The sequence below is a fragment of the Nipponia nippon genome, unplaced genomic scaffold (assembly GCF_047370975.1).
Source record: "Nipponia nippon isolate SJK-2023a ecotype South Korea unplaced genomic scaffold, ASM4737097v1 scaffold_25, whole genome shotgun sequence".
Lineage (NCBI taxonomy): Eukaryota > Metazoa > Chordata > Aves > Pelecaniformes > Threskiornithidae > Nipponia > Nipponia nippon.
Window position 1 is genome coordinate 2,775,374 of NW_028262342.1, and position 21,366 is coordinate 2,796,739.

General features: G+C 42.3%; 1 protein-coding gene across 3 annotated transcripts; it reads left to right on the top strand.

The window, feature by feature from the left end:
- The first annotated feature begins 584 nt into the window (after positions 1-584).
- CSDE1 (cold shock domain containing E1) lies at positions 585-21,064 on the top strand. Of its 3 annotated transcripts, XR_015705771.1 has the most exons (21): positions 585-719; positions 4,545-4,976; positions 7,508-7,706; positions 8,436-8,545; positions 8,913-9,005; positions 9,534-9,631; positions 9,792-9,873; positions 10,230-10,358; positions 10,526-10,651; positions 11,476-11,688; positions 13,512-13,652; positions 13,741-13,899; positions 14,495-14,602; positions 15,355-15,530; positions 15,924-16,036; positions 16,723-16,842; positions 17,078-17,256; positions 18,247-18,410; positions 19,367-19,499; positions 20,088-20,186; positions 20,989-21,064. XR_015705771.1 is itself a non-coding variant. In XM_087762367.1 (20 exons), the coding sequence occupies exons 3-20, from the start codon at positions 7,508-7,510 to the stop codon at positions 20,133-20,135; spliced, it is 2,391 nt and encodes a 796-aa protein (XP_087618493.1). In that variant the 5' UTR covers positions 585-719; positions 4,545-4,976; the 3' UTR covers positions 20,136-20,301. The 3 variants fall into 3 exon arrangements, 2 of the variants coding, with proteins under 2 accessions (XP_087618493.1, XP_087618494.1); XM_087762367.1 differs by lacking the exon at positions 20,989-21,064 and having other exon boundaries at positions 20,088-20,301; XM_087762368.1 differs by lacking the exons at positions 585-719; positions 20,989-21,064 and adding an exon at positions 1,962-2,099 and having other exon boundaries at positions 20,088-20,301.
- Positions 21,065-21,366: the final 302 nt, after the last annotated feature.

The following is a 21,366-nucleotide window of genomic DNA, read 5'->3' on the forward strand; positions in this document are numbered from 1 at the left end:
GGCACTGGTGAGGCCGCCCCTCGAATGCTGTGCTCAGCGCTGGGCCCCTCACCCCACGAAGGCCATGGAGGGGCTGGAGCGTGGCCAGAGCAGGGCAGCGAGGCTGGGGCAGGGGCTGGAGCCCAAGGCTGGGGAGGAGCGGCTGGGGGAGCTGGGGGGGCTCAGCCTGGAGAAGAGGAGGCTGAGGGGAGCCCTCATCGCTCTCTGCAACTGCCTGAAAGGAGGCTGGAGCCGGGGGGGTCGGTCTCTTCTCCCCAGGAACAAGCGATGGGACGAGAGGGAACGGCCTCAAGCTGCACCAGGGCAGGTTTGGGTTGGGTATTAGGGAAAACTTCTTCCCTGAAAGGGCTGTCGGGCCCTGGCCCAGGCTGCCCAGGGCAGGGGCTGAGTCCCCATCCCTGGGGGGATTTAAAAGACGTGTGGATGTGGCGCTCAGGGACATGGTTTAGTGGTGGCCGTGGCAGCGCTGGGTTAGCGTTCGGGCTGGATGATCTCAAGGGTCTTTTCCACCCCAAACGGCTCCGTGACCCCGCGCCCCGCCCGTTGCCGGCCCCGCCGGCCCGTTGCCAAACGCGCATGCGCAACCGCCGGGCCGCCGGCCTCCTCCGGGCGCAGGCGCGGCTCCGCCCCGCCGCTCTCGCGAGAGGCCGGGATTTGTTCCTACGTGCGGTGCCGTGCTGCTCATGGCGGCGCTGGAGCGGGGGCGCTGAGCTGTTGGGGTGAGTACGGTTCGCGGCCGGCTCTGGCGGCTCCCGGCGCTGCCCGCGCAACCGAGGGGATACTGGGACCCCCGGGAGTCGGCGAAAGAGGCGGGGGGCGCCTCAGGACCCGCCCGCCGTTTATCTCTCGTCGCAGCGGTCTCGGCGGGGTAAAGGTGCCCGGAGCCTCCCGTCGGCTGCGCGGGGTGCGGTGGCCGGGGGAGGGCGGCCGCCCGCCCGGTAAGCCGCCGCTCCCGGGGATGGAGCGCCGGCGGCCGCGGGTTGCTGGGCCCCGGCGGCGTGCGCACTACGCTTCCCGGCGGCCCGCGGGCAGACGCCCTGCCGCCGGGGCTCCTGGGGGCCGGAGTTTCCCCCCCCCCCGGCCGCGTAGGCGGGGCCGCGGCGGCGCTGGAACTCGCTTTCCCGGCGCGCTGCGCGGCCCGGCGGGCTGCGGGGCTTGTTGGGGCCTGCAGGCCGAGGGGCGGCGGGCTGGCCGGGGGCGGCGCCGCGGGGACTACGGGCCCCGGCAGGCCCCGGGCGGGGCCTCGGCGCTGGGGCTCCTGGGGACGGGCCTTGCGCGGCCGCCGTGGAGGGGCGGCGGCGGACCGCGGCTCCCGGCGTGCTGCGCGCACGGCCCCGCCCGGCGCGGAGACTGGGCCCCCGTCCCTTTGTGTGCGCGGGGGAGCGGCCGCCATCGCCCCCCTTTGTGTGCGGGGAGGGCGGCGGGGCGGCCACTCCCTCCGCCGTCCCTGCCCTTCCCCTGGGCCGGGAAGCGGCGGCGCCCGGCGCGGTGCCTTTCCGGCCTTTGCGCTGTCATAGCCTAGGCCGCGGCCGGCGCGCTGGGCCGCCTCCCGCGCACGGCAGCCCCCGCTCGGCGCGCTGCTGGCTGGGGCGCCTGGCACCGCCCCTCGGCGGGGCCCGCCACTCGCCTCGGCGGCCACCATCTTGCTGCAGCGCAGTCAGCAGGGCCGCCGGGAGGGCCGCGCCGGGCGCCGGCAGCCCGCCGTGCCGCAGGCCCCTCCTGAAGGCCCGCGGCGAGCCTCCCTCCGTCCCGGTCCGATTTTCTGTTGTCTGGATTAATAGCGAGCGCGGGGCTCCTCCCCAAACTCCAGGCCCGCTGAAGGACAGCGGACTTTTGTTTTTACGATTATTTTTTTTAAATGATTCCATATGTATCTATGCCTCTACAAATGTCCTTGGAAGTTCTTTAACTTTTTTTCCCCCCACAGACGTATTTTTTTGACGTAAAAGTGACTTCGTTGATCTAGCGAACGTCAGTAGCTGATCTCATAGCTGCCATGTGTTGGCTGGGGTGCTCAAGAGGTTCAGCACCGCTTTCCGATATTCATCTGAAAAGATACGGAATAGCCTTATCTCCAAGTCTCATCTAACAGCTGTGTTGTGCGTGCATACTGAAAATATAAAGTTTTATTTTTATTAAATTTTATCTTAGTCACGTAAAAGATGGCTATTTGTAGAAGCACACATTCTAACCCAGTAAAATACGTGTTCTTGCAGTTACCTCTTTCTGTGAAGAAAATGGTGAACAAAGCAGTGTTTGTAATCCAGCGGGTTCTACTCTTGGGCTGTATAGATGGTGTCTAGCTGTGAACAGCTTTATGTGACTTACTGTCATTTAGCAAAATCTGCACCCAAAAGACTTCAAGAACAGGACTTGCGCAGCTCTCCCCTGTCTTTGCATTAATCCTTTCAGCTGTAAATATACAAATGCAGAACCCAGTGTGACTTGGGGGCTGGGCAGCTGCTTAGGGTGTTTACCATTTGGAGGAGTATTTATAGTAGCTGAATTAAAAAGTAAGGAATTTGAGGCAGACACGCAGAGTGAGGTTTTTTTTTTAACTTGACAGCCCCTTTTTTTTCTTTTTTTTTTTTTTTTAGTAACTTAAGTGTAGTAAACCAATCTTCTTATCAAATCGAATGGGCTTTTAAGGGAAAAGCTTATGCCTTATTCCATTACCAGACAAAATTAGCTTTAGTCATCTTTGGGCAGAAGAGGTGTTTTGATTATTCTATAAAAATGTAATGTATTCTATGCCCAGAAAAATGAGAACTGTAATATGATACAAGTTACAGCTCTAGTAGAGCTCTAACAACATTAGTCTAAATAGATGAGAGAAGTACATGAATAAGAGGATTCTAAGCATCTCTGTGCAGTTCCTGTGATACAGTGTATGCCTGCCTCATTCCTCCTGAACTTGGTCAGGGGGATGCTCATTTGAGATCTGAAATGCTGTCCAAAAAATAATATTATCCTGAAAGGGATTGTAGTAATGGTTGCCTGAATCTGATACAGAGGTATGTAAAAAGTTTAGTGATCCTGTTATTTTTGCAATAGCTTTGTGTCTTCTGATTTCTATTTTTTTATAATTGAATCTTTCCCTGCAAACTTTTCATACCAGATACTGGTTTGTACTGCCCTCATTCAGTTTCTTAGTCTCATTCATGTATGCGTAATGGTCTGACAAGAAAACTTACTTCAGCTGAAAGTTTTTCAGAGTGGTGACTAAAGGAAGATTTTTCATCTGGAGGAGAGGTCATTGAAATACAAACTTCTGTGAAAACTGGGCAATGAGTTTGCATACAGCTGTTGGGTGCTTTTGGGGTTTAGAGTTCTTATTTGTGATAGCTGACTGCAGTCAGCATTTTCACCGTGATGAGAGTCGAATGTCTTTGCATTCGTGTTTCGGTCACTTAAATTGACTTTTTCAAGTTCACTAAAGGGAATTCAAAGCTCAGTGTAAATTGTGAAATTTGCTTTCCCACTACAGTGGAGAACTAGGCTTTTCCATATTTTTTGCTCATTTGGTATGGGATTTGTGGAACGACTTGGAGAAGAGTTGTGCTCTGATGGAACCTTTAGATTACTGCATATCACAGTAGTTTATCCGTAGATTCATAGCTGTGTTGCTGCTTCTCAGCTTTTCTGCACAAAAATCTCCTCCCTTTTTTTTCCTCCTATAACTACTGAGTAAGCACCAAACTCAAATCAAAACATGACTTTATTTCTTTTCAAAAAAAGCTTCTCTTTCTATAAGGTTTTGTTTTTATGTGGTACACGGCAGTGTGTCTAAACTGCTTTCTCATGAAAATACAAAGCGATACTGGAAAACTTTAGGAGAGAATTATTATCTAGTTACTGTTGCAGAGAGGCTTGTGTGTTATGTTATCTACACAAATACTATCTATATGTAATCAACATTTTGCAAACACTGTTCTAAGAAGTCCAGAGAATGGCTCTGTAGTTATTTTACATGCTATGCCAGGTGCATATGGTCTGTGTAGAACAGGCATACAGCATCTGTACATATAACTGAGAATTTTGTTTATTTTTATACAGAGCTAAAGGTGCTTCAGGTATTGCTAGTCCTTGACTTACCTTTTGGAACAAAAGTTATCAGGACATTCTAATTCCCCCCCCACACACACACTTGGTTGCTACTCTGAAGGTCTGTGCAAGGACCTATTAATTAAATTAGGAGACAGCACCCATGTAAAGTTATTGATAGGAGAACTAAGACTTGCAGTAAGTGGTGCTGCTATTCATCAAAATGAAGTTGTACAAACTGCGAGCTTTCCTGAAATGCCTAACTGCATCTGCAGAGTTTAAAATTGGAAATACCGTATTACTGGCTTGGAGATAGAGTTTCTTGGAAAACAAAACTGAAAATGGGAATGCCAAATATATCTGTAAAACAGTCTTTCCTAGCATGGATCAAACCTACGGTATTAAGGTAGAGGAAGTGCACCTGTTTGTAGGAACACCTAGGACTGATGTATAATTTCTTTTAAAGCAATACTGAGTGTGTGTCTTTTTCCTTTCTCCAGTATGAAGTGGAACAGAACAGAATTTACCACCTGAAACTGCTGCTTCAAGTTCAGATCAGGAAAAGAATTACCACATCGTAACAACAACTCAAGACCAAAGAAGAGGAAACTTACACTGAAGATACAAGGCTTGATCTGAAACAAGAAGTTTGTGCCTACTCAACAGCTTCAAAAGAGCACGTCCCAACGCTGCTAGTAGTCTTTGTTTTCTCCAGTGCTGTATTGAAACTGCCCAGGGCAGCAGCACTTGTATTCTCTACTAGCTTGATAGATCACGTTCTCTTGCTATCTTTTCTCTTTCTCTCTCTCTCTCCCCACCCCTCTCTCTAACTCTCTCTCTAATAATAGCAGTCTTCATCCTTAGAAACTTGTTCTTAAACAGAAGAATCGGCTAATACTACTGAAAGTGCAATATTTGAATATCACTGCGAGGTTGGTGCATGTGTTATATAAAGAGTTACATATATTTCTAAACTTAATAGGAAACAAGTTGTCAACAGAAAGGTGTGGGTTTTGTTAGTTCTTTTTTAAGCAGATCTTTACGTTGGTTTAGTTGTAGTATGATGAATTAATAGTACCTGCAATATGGTTCTATTTAACAGTACTTATAAACCTAGAGAGCTGGTTATTAATGTTTCTGTCGTCTAGTAATGGTAGTGTTGTGGTTCCAATCCCTTTTTTTCAAATAACCTCTGTTTAGTCGTCTTTAAATCTTCCTGCACAGTTTTTTTTTTTTTTTTTCTTCCTCTGAGTACTTGTATTGGTGGGGTTCAATCGTTCTTATTCTTGTAAACTGCCAGGTCAGCTGTGTTAAAAGTCAGCTGTTGGGAGTGAGCTGTTGGCAGCGGACAGCACAGTCAGGTAGTCGTCGTGGTCCAGTATAGAACCATTGTGTTGTAGGTACAAGCAAGTCTTGTTTGTACATTAATAGGTTATAGCCTGTTACTGGAAGTTTCTTAAAGTTTTATGACAATGCTCCTGGTGATACATCTAAACGGACATCATGTTTGATTTTTGTTACGCTCTATTACAACATTATGTTTGAGCAGGTGTAGGAATATGACAAGCATCTGGAAAGACTGCCAATATTATGTATCTGCCTCCCTGCAGCAAATTTTAGTGCTACTCTGGGGAGTGGGGATTTCCTTGTTTGAACTTAAGTTGTCAGGCTTTAGATGATGGATGAGGAGTTCTTTGTACTATACTACTAATACTCCTTTAAACTCAAACTGTTCAAATGCTATCAAGCCATGGTAGTCTTTGAGCCAGAGATTACAGCAGTGTGGTTTTCTAATCCTAAGGTAGGCTGTTCTGAACTTGATTTTTAGGTAGATTTTTGTCACTTTCTGTATCTGGTGTACCTTTAGTAGTAGTCTGTTACTTAATGTCTGTGGCGGGGGGGGGGGGGGGTGTGTGTGTGTACTTACCTTGTATCAGCGATGTGAAGTGGCCATTTTGTAAATGACTCGCAAAAAGCCTTTGGCACACTGATTTGAGCTTTCAGAATGGGTTAATGGTCTTGCCTATTATTCTTCTGGGAAAAGGTACAATAATACATCATTTTCCCTTCCCCCAGCCACCCTACTTGCAGGACCAATTTCTTTTTGAAATTTCAAACTCTAGGGTGGCTTAAAATCAAACACTTCAGCTGCTGCCTTCCCACAGGGACATCTTCTTGTGTATGGAATGTCCGAGGGGTTGCCTTCCTCAAAAGATGAGGGTTCATATATTGGAGCGATGCTCTTTGATCGCTTTTAAACTGATTTCCAAACAGTATAATAAGACATGCTGTAACTATATCTTTTAATATGTTGAGTAACTCTAAATCTGTATTAGAGTAAGAATCATGACCATTTTACAAGTTACTCGGACATCTTTTATCTCCACTAAACATATTGCTGACTAATTTTGAATCTCTTCTGCTTGATACAGCAAGAAAGCAGAGAACAGATACAGTCTCATTCTGTTTCCAAAATAAATACTCTGGAAACTGCAGCAAACAAAACCCTCCAATACTGTATTTCAAGATGCATATTGACTATTTGGGGAGGGTTGCCTCAGTAGTCTTTCTTGAATTAAAGTGTTTGGTGAGGTGTAATGTGTTTCAACTGATTTAATTGCTCACCTGTACATGGAAATGGCTTGCTTTAAAAATGAGACTTGCACATCAAAAAGCCAGTGAGTTAGTAAAGGGACTTGTGAATATTTCAAGATTGAGTCTGTGCCTTGAAAATAAATGACACTTCCTCCCCCCCTCCCCCTCCAAAAAAAAAGGTTTTAATGGATGTAAGTTAATTTAACAGTTCATTACAGCTTTAACTTTTTTAGTTTAATGCTGTTTTCAAGTTTTCTCAGTCTGTCTAGCACTTGAGCTCCTATGCCACAGAAATACTAGTTTAATTCTGGGTATTAATTCCGTAACTGTGCAAAAATGTTTAAATACTTCAAACCATTTTTTTTTTTTTAGTATGGAAGACTGAACAGACAAACTAGGGACAAACTTTGCAGAGATACGAGTGCAGTTCTGTGGTTCATAACTGTTGCGTTTTCCTAATTACTTGTTTAATTTGGAAGAGCAGAAACTTCTGAAATTTTCAGGCTCTGATGTGAAATAATGAATGTGGGAGTACTTTGAGGTATAATACTTCAAGTCAGAAGTTTGTTTGGGTCTAAGCAAGCTCTATTTCAGTGTTGTATTTCTGGCCTATTTTATAAATATGTTGCCTGTCTAAATTTTAAGGATTATTGTTTTACAAAAGCTTGACTGTTTTGATGTTCTTATTCTATTTTAAGAACAGTTAGAATTTGCTTGTTACAGTTACTTCCACAAGCTGTTTGTGTTTGTTATTCTGTTATGTGGGCACGGAGAAAGGGAACTTATTTCAAGTAGAGTGTGTTTTGTGGGGTTTTTTTTGTTTTTTTGTTTTTTTCTTTTTGTCTTCCCTACGCTTTCTTTCAAACAGATGAGCTTTGATCCAAACCTGCTCCACAACAATGGACACAACGGGTACCCCAATGGTACTTCGGCAGCGCTGCGTGAGACTGGGGTTATAGAAAAACTGCTGACCTCTTATGGATTCATTCAGTGTTCAGAACGGCAAGCTAGACTGTTCTTCCACTGTTCACAGTATAATGGCAACTTACAGGAGCTCAAAGTAGGAGGTAATGAGGCAACTTTCAGAGCTTCTTGACTGAGCAAAGACCAGTCTCTTTCACTTGCCATAGAAAATCCTTTTATCTCGTGGCATGAACAGATGCATGCTGTTGCTTCTGATGGGCTAAAGAGACAAGTGAATTAGTAATCTACCACTCCCCCGATGAGAGACCTTTACAGCACTTAAGCTTTGTGCAGCTTGTGTTAATACAATTGTGGCCATTCTGGAAAAGGTGTTAGGTCAAACTTGCATAACTGAGATGGAAGCAAGTGCTTAGACTGTGGAAGAATATACCTCATGTACTCGTTATTTCTTTTTTTAAAATTAGTTTGAAGATGGCCAATTGTTTTTCAGAATGGGGAGGCTGCTACTTCATGCTACTAATTGATGCGGCAGTGAAGTTTCTAAACTGTTTAATGGCATATGTTATGTTGTCTGAACTTCAGCGTGAAATCTGCTGTATAGCGAGTGGGGCAGGGGGTGGGAATTATTGAGGGGCAAGCCATTACTATAGAACAGTTCATTAGCAACGGGAGTGAATAAGCAGAATAACCAGAGAAATATTTGCAAATAGAATGTCCTTCTTTGGTAACAAAAGCACCTGACTTTTACTTTGTTGTGTTTGGCTACAAGCAGTGAATTATCAAATGTAACTGTTTAGTGATTTTAAAAAACAACCAACCAAACCAACCCAGACAAAACTGTGACACCATTATCATGTTTGACTGTCTTGTAGATGATGTTGAGTTTGAAGTGTCTTCTGATCGCCGAACTGGAAAACCCATTGCTATTAAATTGGTGAAGATAAAACCAGAAATATTACCTGAAGAACGAATAAATGGACAAGTTAGTGCCCGTTTTCTATACATGCATAATTTCCATCCTTTACTCCAGTACAGAAAGCTAGATGCATTTAGCATGCATATTAACTACATACGGCATTCAGTTACACTGAAATATATTTTTGTTGTTCTGGTAAAAATTCAAAGGTTCAATTTGAGCTCTGACTTAGCTCCAAACAGTTCTTAGAGTCACCACCAGGTGTTCTGTGTTCTTTAAGACTGACACTTTGCAGCGTGGCATTCCCTGTTGAGTTAGACTAGAAGTGCATCCCTGAGTGTATACTAAAGGATACTGAGATTCATTTTGTATTCAACAATGCTGCTCCTGAAATGATTAGCAATGGATTTTTTTTTTTTTTTTTGACTGGTAGGTTGTGTGCGCTGTTCCTCACAATTTAGAGAGTAAATCTCCAGCTGCCCCCGGTCAGAGTCCAACAGGGAGTGTATGCTACGAACGTAATGGGGTAAAGCTTACGTATTTTACTTGAACTCTTCACTGATCCATCACTGTGGTCTATGAGCAAAAAAATTGACACAATTTAATATAGACAGTTGACACGGCTAAGAACTGTAGTTCTTGGCCAAAAAAAAAAAAGCATGCTTTGGTAATTGCTACAAACAGAAATGTTAATTTGGCAGCTTGCTTGCTTATATCTATGGAGAACTTTATATAGAGCCAAATAGTTGTTTTTCGCTTTTAAAACTTAAGCTGGGTTATGTAATGTTCATGTATTCTCATCTTGAAGTTTAGAAATTGACATTTAAAGGTGGCCACATACAAACCTTTCAGCTTAAGTTGCTTGTTACAGACTCATCAAGACAGCACAATGGGAAAAAAGAATGTTTTTGCATGCCATGTTTGACCATTTTCGATTTTCTCACTAAATTAATTTCTTCAATAGCAGATATCGTTACTAAACAAAGCTGTGCTAATCTTTCTTTGAAACAACTACTCTGCAAATAGACTAATATTAGTCAATGTTAATTTACAGGAAGTATTTTACCTGACTTACACCCCAGAGGATGTTGAAGGAAATGTACAGCTGGAAACAGGAGATAAAATAAACTTTGTAATTGATACAAATAAACAGTAAGTTGATATTCCTTTTCTGATTTCATACTTTGTTGTAGTAGTCAGGCAGCAATTCATGCCTGTTCCAAGAACTGAAATGACATGAAATATAACCTTAATTTTTGCTCCAGTTTTGAGTTGTTTCAGGTTTGCTCTGTTTACTTTTTTCCCCCTCTAGTACTGGTGCTGTAAGTGCTCGTAACATTATGCTATTAAAAAAGAAACAAGCCCGCTGTCAAGGAGTAGTCTGTGCCATGAAAGTAAGTGATGCTTTAGTTTTAAAGTTTCATTTGAAAAAGAAACGCTGTTCTGAAAAGTGGTGTTACAAGTAATATATTTAGGGCATTAAGAGCTATTAACAGTTTGGAGCTGTGGGTGTAAACTGGGTGAAACGGTTTAAACAGCTAATCTTTGATACTAATACTCTTCTTAACAAAGGAAGTCCCATTTATTTCCATGTATATATTTCTTGTGCTAGTCTGTTGGCTGTGTGCACTCATAAGTCTGCTATACTGCTATATCATAGTCTTTCATTGTGTTGGATAGAACCTGTAAAATTTTGTCTTGGTATATTAAGGGAATAGGCAATTTATTAAACACTTTGTTCTGTTCTTAGGAAGCCTTTGGATTTATTGAGAGGGGTGATGTCGTAAAGGAGATATTCTTTCACTATAGTGAATTTAAAGGTGACCTAGAAGCCTTACAGCCTGGTGATGATGTGGAGTTTACAATCAAAGACAGAAATGTAAGATGAAATCCAGTAAAAAGTGAAGACAAGATCCTGGGGCATAACTGGACAGCTGTCTGTTTTCTCAAATTCACTTGTAAAAAGAAGGGGGGAGGTGGTTCATTGGAAAATGTCTATTGCCTTACCTCTTCTCTATCGGTATTTGACTGATTTTGTGCTTTTAGGGTAAAGAAGTTGCAACAGATGTTAGACTTCTGCCTCAAGGAACTGTCATTTTTGAAGATATCAGCATTGAACATTTTGAAGGAACTGTAACCAAAGTAATTCCAAAAGTACCCAGCAAAAACCAGGTGAATTTTAGTATTTACTTAAGTTGATGTGAAATGTTGTATTGATTATATTCAATTCCAGTCAAACAGTAAAAATGTTCCCCTTTCCCTGTAACAGTCTGCTGCATAAGCATTGCGTCAGAGTAGAGGAGTAAGCTCGTACTTAACCTGTAACAACCACTGATAGCAGTCACAGTATGCAATTTTTCTAAAGGTTATAAAGAGCAAGAATTGGGGCAGTGGTACATTAGGGAGTGTGTGTGTTTTCTTTAATGTTTTAAATAATTCCCATGGAATTTTGTGAGTTTAGGATGTATCTTTAAGGCAAAAGCATAGGGAAAAGGGGAGAAAATATTTGCTGGAATAAGCCTGATCTAAGGAGTCCTGTGAGCATTAACAGTTAATGAGGTTTTTGACGGAGAGATAACTTGACCGTTAATGTTTGGCTTTGAGGAAAGAGTGTACACGAGCACTTCTCTTAAGGTTTTAGGCGAGTCTGCATGGTTGTTTTGGGAAGGTTTGGGGTGGGAGTTTTGTGTGTTTTGGACACTTAATAAGACAGACATTGCCTCTTAGAAGTGTTCGAACTGTGGTTATAAATTTAATTCTTGAAAGAGAGTCTTAATTTCTTTGGCAATACCAACAAAAACTACCTTGCATTTGGCTATGGACAGTAAATTACAAATTAGGAGTGGTAGAAATGAAGCATAGTGGTCTGAGTCCAGCAGGCATTTGGTGTCATCCTTACTTCTGTTACATTAGTATTTCTGCCAACTATTCTGTCTGCAGTTATGCTGAGTCTTGTAGGTGAACTAACTTCTTCTGTTGGGTTTTCTGTCTGCTAGAGTGATCCATTACCTGGCCGCATCAAAGTTGACTTTGTGATTCCTAAAGAACTTCCATTTGGAGACAAAGATACAAAATCCAAGGTGACCTTGCTGGAAAGTGACCACGTTCGATTCAATATTTCAACAGACAGACGTGACAAACTGGAACGAGCCACCAATATTGAGGTTCTCCCGAATACGTTCCAGTTTACTAACGAAACTAGGGAAATGGCAAGTATCTATCTTTAAAAGTTTTAATTCTTGAGGGGAAATGAAAGTAAAACATGGAGGTTCTGTCTTAATAACTTAATATAAAAATCACTAGTGTCTTCCATTGCCTTTATGAAATCCAATCCTCAGATGTACACTTCAGACAAAGTGCTTAAATGGTATAAAATTCAGAATGAATGCTGTGTGTCTTTCCTTTAAAAAAATAAAAAGTTAACTACTGAGTAAATGAAATCACGTTAGAAAATTAGACCTTAATTGGCTCTCTTGGGTTGGATTGCTAGCTGGTTATAGCAGACAGAGAAGTAATGCAGTCTTGAACTATTAGTTTTAAAAATTCACGTGCTTGAGTCTAAATAGGTAACTACTTATGTTCCTTAAGAAAACCGGAAGAACCTGGGGCTATTCCGGTTCAGGTAGTGAAAAGTCTTAAGGTTCAGAGGAGGCACTGTGTGCAGCTTCTTGATTTCATGTTTTTTGGCCAGCCTCTCTCTGTTTGAGGGTCCAGCAGAAGGATAGTAGAGAGCTGCATTCTATCACATACAAAAAACTCTTTGTGGATTACAGGGACTAAGATATGCTAATCAGTATTAAAGAGTATCTTTCATTCTTGTAATTTGGAATGTTGGTTCTGTTCCAACTAGACTGCAAGTTTGCCTTCCTTTTCAGCTGGAGTCCAGTTACAGTGCTATCACATGAGTATGCTGTGAATTAGGAACCCTTTGCTTTAAGAAAACCATTGAACTTTGACTTCAGCCTCTCAGTTTTTGGCATTCTATCCTATAGACTTCCTGTATTTCTGCTCTGGCTAAACATATTTGCTGGCCTGAACTGAGCTGTCATTGAGGTGACCAAGTATTGGCTGCTTCTAGAAAGGCTAGCTGGTTTTCCTGAGCTTGTGAAAGCTATAGAAGAGAAGAATGTTCCTAAAGGTGGAAAGTATCTTCGCATTGTCATTCACATCCTATAAGCCTTCCTTAAGACTTGCTAAAGGCTCTGTAGTGACGGGGTTGAACTGAATATGTTCATGAATTCTGCCTTGCTCAGATCACCTCTGGCATGATCTGGTGCTAGTTCTTCTTAACTTGAGTAATGAACTCTTTCAGCAACTTTGTGGAGCTTTTTTTTGTTTTTGTTTTTTTTTAATGGAGGTCAGGGTGAGAAATGGATTTCTTTTGACAGTTGATGGGCACAGTATATTCTGTTTATCATTCAGCATGCCATTTCTAGTGGTTACCAGGAAGGCTGCTAAAATATTATGTAACATGGTTGCCATAATATACACCCATGGGTATGATAATCTTAAACTTCTTTGTAAGAAAGCGTTTTAATTTCTTCATTTGTGTCTGGAAATCTGATGAGTTTTCTCCTAAACTTCCATCTGACCACTGGTTTTATTTCCTGTTTATATGGGTTCTTGTATGTTTTGTGTGTGTTTTTGTAAGTATTACATGCTTGTATAGATAATGCATGTATTTGTAGAGTTACCTCCTTTAAGACTGTGTTCTCTGTGTAGTAGTAACGTCAGGTTCTTTAACTGTAGTCCTTGGGAATGGCTTAAATTAATCTTTTCCACTTGATAAGAATTGAAGTTGAGAAACTAGGTAAGTATGACTTGTTGGCATTTCGGGTTGACCGTAGCCATTAGCACTACAGTTTGCAAGGAGGCAAAACCAAGGAACCGTTGCATAAACCAAGAAGTGTTTTCATAGGATTCAGGCCTTGTGTTCAGATTATTACATACTCCGCAAACAGGTGCGGAGTACCCGCAGACAGATGTTGCGTACTAGTGATAAACCTGTAATTATCCATTTGATTATTCTCAGGGTGTGATTGCAGCAATGAGAGATGGCTTTGGCTTCATTAAATGTGTGGACCGGGATGCTCGCATGTTCTTTCACTTCAGTGAAATTATGGATGGAAATCAACTCCATATTTCTGATGAAGTAGAGTTTACTGTCGTTCCTGTAAGTGAGATTAATGCTTTTATGAAATCTCAGTTTTTAAAGAAATTATGTGCAGTCTGTCTAAAACCTGATCGATCTTGTTTTTCAGGATATGTTGTCTGCCCAAAGAAATCATGCTATAAGGATTAAAAAACTTCCGAAGGGCACGGTTTCTTTCCACACCCAATCAGATCACCGTTTTGTGGGGACTATAGACAAAGAAGCCACTCCAGCCAAAGCCACTAGCCCAAATAAAGGCAAAGAGAAGGTAATGCTGCCCTTCTGCTTGTGAAGTACCTGTTCTGTGTTCCTGGCTTTAGAGACTGAGGCTGCTTCCTTAAAATCTGTAATTCAACTTTTTGAAGCCCTGTTCATTCTATATAAATGTGAACTACATTGAATAGCTAATGACAGCAGTCAGTGAAAACTGACTTGTGTGAAACAAGATAATAAAAGCATCGTTAACGATCATGTTTTGAGGGATAACTTCCAAGAACTTGATGGGAAATTTCTTTCTACCTCCTACGACATAAGATGCTAGATAGAATTGGTTAAAATTAAGTTTTAGGGCTAGAGGAAATCCTCTGTTCTTTTGTCATGCTGTTTTAAACAATGCCAGAATAATTAAACTTCCAATAAATACTTAACTGGAAATGGTGGTAGTACTTCCTTTAAAAATATTGTCTAATATCATTTAAAGCTTCTTACTCAGAGTTGATTGCTGCTTTGGGTTTTTCACCAGTTACTGAGCAGTTACTGTAAAACCACTGTGGCTCAAATGAGCAGTGATTGGATTGTATGCAGTAAACTTGTTTGCTTACGAATAAGACGCCAACTGCTGAATTCTGATGTCTTGTTTTCAGGAAGCTGAGGATGGAATAATTGTTTATGATGACTGTGGAGTAAAACTGACCATTCCTTACCAGGCCAAGGATGTGGAAGGATCTGCTAATCCCCAGATAGGAGATAAGGCAATATAACTAAGTTTACTATTGGGAAATATTTTTCTGTGCATTATGAGATGTGAGCTTCTCTTTGCCTTGTTACCGGATTTGTTCTCCCTCTCAGAACACATGAAGGACAAGGCATCTGCGTAATGTCACCCATTTCTTTTCATTAAGACACTGGACTCTGCTTGTGAATGATCAGGAGGAAATTAGTATAACGACTTTGAGATGAGTGGTGAAGAGGGAGAACGTGCCCTTATGAGTAAATTAGCCTGAGAGACAATGCAAAGAGCTCGAAGATCTGGGCGAGCAGCCTAAAAACTGTCAGTGTTCAGGATCCATGCTAGGAAGGCACTGATTTACTGTTTTTAAAAGTCTGAAACAAGTGAGCGAAGCTAAATACACACTCATTGTGGGCCACTGGTGATAAGTGTAGTGAAAGGAGGCAAATCACATAAACAGAAAGATTCTCATCTTTAATGGGTAAAAGAAGCTGAGTGCTAGAGGCTGGCTTGCCTTGCAGATGTCACTGGTGTGACTTGCTACTCTTTGGAATGTTGTAAATGTCAATAACTGACATGTTTTGGGGAGAGTAGTGGCTAGAAAATTACTTTCCAGGAGAGCCTAGATATTGATTAGAGCTATGCAGCTTTGAAATGAGTTGTTTCAGTTGTGGGTTGGTTGGGGTTTTTTTTGTTTGCTTGGGTTTTTTTGGTGGTCGTCCTGGTTTGTTTGTTTTCTTTTCTGTCCAGTATTGATACACTCCTCTTCAACAGGTTGAGTTCAGTGTTTGTGAAGTGAAGAGAACTGGTCTGCAAACAGCTGTTTCTGTCAGAATGCTAGGACGCAATTACAGCTCTAAGAGGCTTTTGGGATATGTGGCAGCCCTGAAAGATAACTTTGGATTTATTGAAACAGCCAATCATGATAAGGAGATCTTTTTCCACTACAGGTGAATGGCGATTTTATTCATTATTATTTGTTTGTTTGGTGGGGTGTTTGTTCATCGGGGGGGACGGAGTTTGGTAGGGTTGACTGTTAAACCCATTTGGACTTCACACACATATGTGTATGCTTAGGTGGCTCAAGTTCCATTTATTACCTTTGCTGGACTGGTTCAGGCTTTTCTGTTAGCAGTCTTGGTGTTCTGTGCCTCTGAATCCCAGGCCAAGAAGTACAGTTGTATGGTATATTTGAAATGCTTCACTTTCTTGAATGAGCATTTCTTGAAAATGTGAGGTGCTGAGCTACTTAAATGGTTTCCCATCAACTTATGTAAGTGTTGGATGAGCATCACTGTTGTCACATGACTAAAGGAAAATTGTACATAATTCTCTTCCTGTAGTGAATACTGCGGTGATATTGATAGCCTGGAACTTGGAGACACTGTTGAGTACAGCTTGTCAAAAGGCAAAGGAAACAAAGTTAGTGCAGAAAAGGTGAACAAAACACATGCAGGTAAGACTGTACCTGGTATTTTCTGCTTACAAGGCTCTTGGCAGGTGCTGATGGATAAAGTTCGTTAATAACCTATTTACAGTGGGAGCTTAGACCAAGAGGACGATGTGTAATGTGGTGGTCATTGGTTTCCTGAAAGCTGTTGCCTGTGTTTCCAGAGAACAGACAAGTGCAGACCAGCAGTCCTGTGGACAGTAGCAACTCCTTGGGCCTTGATCGTACTCTGTCCTCTTCAACTGGAGGGTTATAAGGAGAGACCTAGTGGCAGAACTAGCCAAATTAGTAATTGCACTAGTTGTGATGTTCCTCACAGGAGGAAAATTGCAGGAGGAATGCAGATGGGGGTATTAAGGACTTGGGGGCAAAAAATGCATACTTAAAGATTAAAGTGAGCGGGGAATGGGACTGCAGTGGAAGAGAAGTAAAATACTTTGATTTGCTTTTGAAGAAACGAATATTTTTCTACTTCCATGTTTGAACTGTCAGTGTGGTCTTGATTAGAAAAGCTGGCATTACTTATTGCTGTGTTAAGGCTGTTCCAGTTTTACTGGGTGATAGAGTGCACTGCCTTAGGTGTCTTGCAGTGCAAACTATTGGCTCCTCATCAATCAGAATCACTTATTAATTCTTTTTAAAATAAAGTATGACTAGAACATCCTGTTCTTGCACTGTCTGTTTCTTTTCAGTGAATGGTATCACTGAAGAAGCTGATCCAACTGTTTACTCTGGTAAAGTAATTCGTCCTTTAAGGAGCGTAGATCCCACACAAACCGAATACCAGGGCATGATTGAAGTCATGGAGGATGGTAAGATTTGTTGCTTTTAAATCATAAGAGTTCCTTTCACAAACACACAAGAAGTGTAGAAGTTTAATAAACTGTAAATGGAGGTGTTGAGGATTATATTCGTACTACTAAGCTATAGTCAATGCTACTAAGCTGACAGTAAAAGTATCATTTCTAATATTGGAAATAAATTCTGAATGCCCTCAGGTAGGAAAGGACGCCTCTCAGTTCTGTCTTGTACATTTTCCTCCTCTAGGTGAGATGAAAGGAGAGGTCTATCCGTTTGGAATTGTTGGAATGGCAAACAAAGGTGACTGTCTGCAAAAGGGAGAGACAGTAAAGTTTCAGCTCTGTGTTCTTGGTCAAAATGGGCAGACAATGGCTGTTAACATCACACCGTTCCGCAGAGCCACAGTGGAATGTGTGAAAGATCAGGTGAGTGACCACTGCGATGAAGACAAGATGCCTGTTTAATAGGAAATAGCTGCTTGGCTTGGCTTAGAGCAGATGAGAACCCACTTCAGCACTTGAATCCAGGAAGCCCGTTGTGCCCAAATGGATCCCTGATTCTAGGGGAGTAGGTTTGTGTAACCCAAGTACTGGTTTATGCCAGCCTGCGTAACGTGACTTTAGTAAAGGTGAACTCGGTACTTGGTTTGGTGCCGATACATCGGTACTACTGGGCAGCAGTTCCCGCTGTGGTTGATTCAGAAGACCTGTTTTTGAGACGTCCCAGAAATGGATCTAACTAGTTTCTGCTGAACAGGGCATTAAAAAAAGCATTTAAAAAAAGAAACAAAACTGCGCATACTCTGCTTCTAGAAGAAACCTCGTGATGCGTTAAGCAGTCAGTGATTACAGTCCACCTGAAATGTGAAGGCTGATCATTGCCCTAGTTAGTTGCATCTCAGAATTATTAGAAAATCAAGTGCTGTGAATGCTTTCTATTTTCATAGTTATTCTGCAGCACTAAGCTCTAGGCATTTATGGAGAGGCTAGGTGACTTTCACTGGTTTATACATGAGTGGAACGGTAAATGGAAGTAATTGACTACTTATACCAGTGACAGACCAAAAACTGGAGTGGTTTCTACTGTGTAACTCTTAAGGTGGAGTCTTAGAAAAGAGCATGTAGCAGCATTCTTCGCAGTTTAATGCAACTGCCAGGGCTTTGGCAGTTTTCAGAATTTGTTCTATAGACTTTGGGGTTTAAATGTGACTTCACAAACCCAAGAAGAGCACGCAGACTTCCAGAAGCATTGTTTTCAGGCAGAATGTTCTGTTCAGTGTAGAAATTGCATTTCTACTTCCATTAGGCACTTCAGAGGTTTTTTCCTAGAAGTAGTGAAACTGCAATAATGAGTAAGTCATTGCATCTGTTTGGATCAAGAGGAAAGAAATAACCTTGTGATGTGTTGGTTTTCAGTTTGGTTTCATTAACTATGAAGTGGGTGACAGCAAAAAGCTCTTCTTCCATGTCAAAGAAGTTCAGGATGGTGTGGAGCTGCAGGCTGGGGATGAAGTGGAGTTCTCGGTAATCCTGAACCAGCGCACAGGAAAATGCAGTGCCTGTAACGTGTGGCGTGTCTGGTGAGAATTTAGAATTAAAGTGACTTAATCTGGCACGCTGTCTACATCGCAGCAGTGGAGTGCATGCTGCTTCTGAACTGAGCTCGCTGTTCCTGGCATGGGAGCTCTGAACTGCAGCTGGCTTCAGTGAGAGCCTCTCACCTGAGAAGTGCCAGCACTTGCAGGGTGTCCAGTACAGTGCAGCAGCAGAACTCTCAGCCTTTCCTAATTACAGACAGCTTGTTCTTCTTTCAATCTCTTTTTAAGAGGCGCTGCCCCCAGCAGGAACTTGGGTACAGCCTTCTAAGTAGAAATGAATGAATGAAAAGGAAACCGGTGGCATTCCTATGTAGTTGCTGGCCTCTCTGGCCACCATAGTACATAGTGCTTCCACCTGTTTCCTGAAGAGCAAATTTCATTTTTAAATAGAAAACCAGTGTTGTTAGGCACTCTTCTTTTTGGCATGTCATTTCTTAAGGGTGGTGGGTTTGGTTTTTTTTTTGCTTTTGAACTACTGGCACGTTTTGAAGAAAACTGCACATATTTGGATTTTGGTTAAGCTTGAAATAGCTTCCTGTTGCTGTAGAAGTTTAATTTTTTTCTCTCAAAATTCTGTTTTCATCATCTTCAGAGATGTTAATGCTGTGCCATTACATACTGGCGACTTGTAAGCCCTTTTATTGTTCCAGTTAAAGGGAACGGAAATGTAGCAACTGCTACTTGTGTGTGCCTGAGAGTAAATGCAGCACCTCCACTCGCTAAAGCATACCCTTTTGAGAATACTGTTTTGAGCTACTGCTATTTCAGAGTCCTGTGTTTAAAGTAATGGTTTTGAGCCAGACGTACGTGGTGTCATCCAGAAGGTCCGCTGTCACGCGAGACAGATGATGGCTTAGTGGGGAAAGTGACTATAACTTAGGGGGCTTGCACCATCCCTGGGAAGTCATCAGTGCTCTGTGTGGTTGACTCTCTTACAGTGAAGGCGCCAAGGCTGTTGCTGCTCCACGTCCTGATAGACTTGTTAATCGTTTAAAGAGCATTAATCTGGATGATGCCAATGCTCCTCGTCTAACAGTTCTTCGTCAGCCTAGGGGACCGGATAACTCAAAGGTACATGAGATAAAAAGCTAGCTTGCAGAATAACTGCAGTTTGTGTTTTAACTTCGATACCATAACGTTGCTTCCACTGTTGGAAGGCTAAACTGTTTGAAAGGTGGTGTCCGCTTTCATCCATAGTGAACGAGTCACCTGCTGTGTGAGATCAGATTATTTTTGTGCGTAGTCAGGGGTGCTGTGCCCTGTGTCAGTAATGTATGCTGTGGTTTCTGAAGAGCACACGGTATAGAAGCAACCAATCGCTTGTTGTGTTCTACCCCATAATGGCTATCTTGGTTCGTTTTTTCTTTTGAAAACCTCCTGCTCCCCTTCTCGGAGACAGTAAGTGAAATCCCTTTGTCTAAACTTGGCTTTGACATAAGGTTCTGCCACCACATGATGAGCGGGGGTAAAGTGTCTGAGATCTGCGAGGTATCTAGGCCTGTAGAGAGCAACCCGCAGAACCCGTTTTGTTACTGCCGCTGTTTCTGAAGTCAAACGTGGCTGACTGGAAATGTGCTAATGCTGTGCTCGGTTGGAACAGAACAGGTTTGCTTTAAAGCGTGATGCCGGAGCTAAAAGCTTGTTTTGTTTTCCTTGCAGGGATTTGGTGCAGAGAGAAAGATCCGTCAAGCTGGTGTTATAGACTGATCCACAAAACCCGTACCTGCTGTACGACTGAGTGGTGGGGGCTGGTGAAGGGTACTGAATATCTCCCTATTCATCCCTTCCTCCAAATTCTAAGAAGCTGTTACACCGGTTTTAACACCTTCTCATGTTATGTTTAAAATAAATTTATGAAACCATTTTAAAATTATGCACAGTTGCATTCTGGAGAACTTAAGGTGGCGCCTTATAGTATCACATTTTAGAAGCTTGTTTTGAATGGTGCATTTAACGCAACTGGTAACTGCAAATCTACATTGCCTATGTGAGTAAACATTATAGACAGCTCTACTCTGGTAGACCTTACGGAATTCTGCACTACAATTATCTATGCTTTATCTTTGTTATTTTGGCCAAGGTGTTACTATGCCTTAGTGCTCAGTTGCATTATGTCTTCCCTTCCAAGTGGAGGCGGGAGGCTCACTTCAGCTCACTCTGCTCGAATCCTGAGGACCATAGGAGGGTGGAATTAAGTTCAACTTTAGATAAAATCTGTATGAACATTCAGATAACTTAAGTTGATGGCCAAACGTTAACAATGTTTTCATATTTCATTTAACTCGAGTCCTTTAGCCAGCAAAGTTGTTAGAGCTCAATGAAAGTCTCTTTCCGGGGCAGACTTATTTTTGTAGCGTTCTGAAACACGTGCAGTGCAGAATTTCATAAGGCTGAGGTGTGCCATCAGTGTGGTAATTTAAATATATTTAAAACAATGCACAAATCTGCTGCTGCTTAGAACACTGCAGCTTTAAACCCAGTTTCTTTTACTGATTTAAATTTAAAAAGAAAGAAGTTGTGCCTGAAGTGAATACATTTTTTTTTTTTTTCTTTTTTGCAGCCGGCACCCAGTGTACTGTAAAAGAATAAATACTTAGGCTTTCCATAGCTGTATTGAGACTTTCATCAAGGTGAAATAGTTGATGTCTGTGTGCTTTTTTTTTTTTTCCCCCCCCTCCCCCTTTCCCCCTGCCCCCCTCCCTCCATTTCCCCAGTCACGCTTTATCAAGCAAGAAAACTGAATGATTGGTCTAAGTATTACTTTAACCAAAAAGATCAGGAGTTACTTTCTTCGAATAGAGGGCAGTACTGTGGTTTTTTTTTTGTTTTGTTTTGTTTTGTTTTTTTCATGTTACCTCTATTCTCAATTTAGGGTTTTCTTCTCTGGGAGATGCATTATCTTTGTAAAACAAAACATTGCTTTCTCCAATTTTTTCTG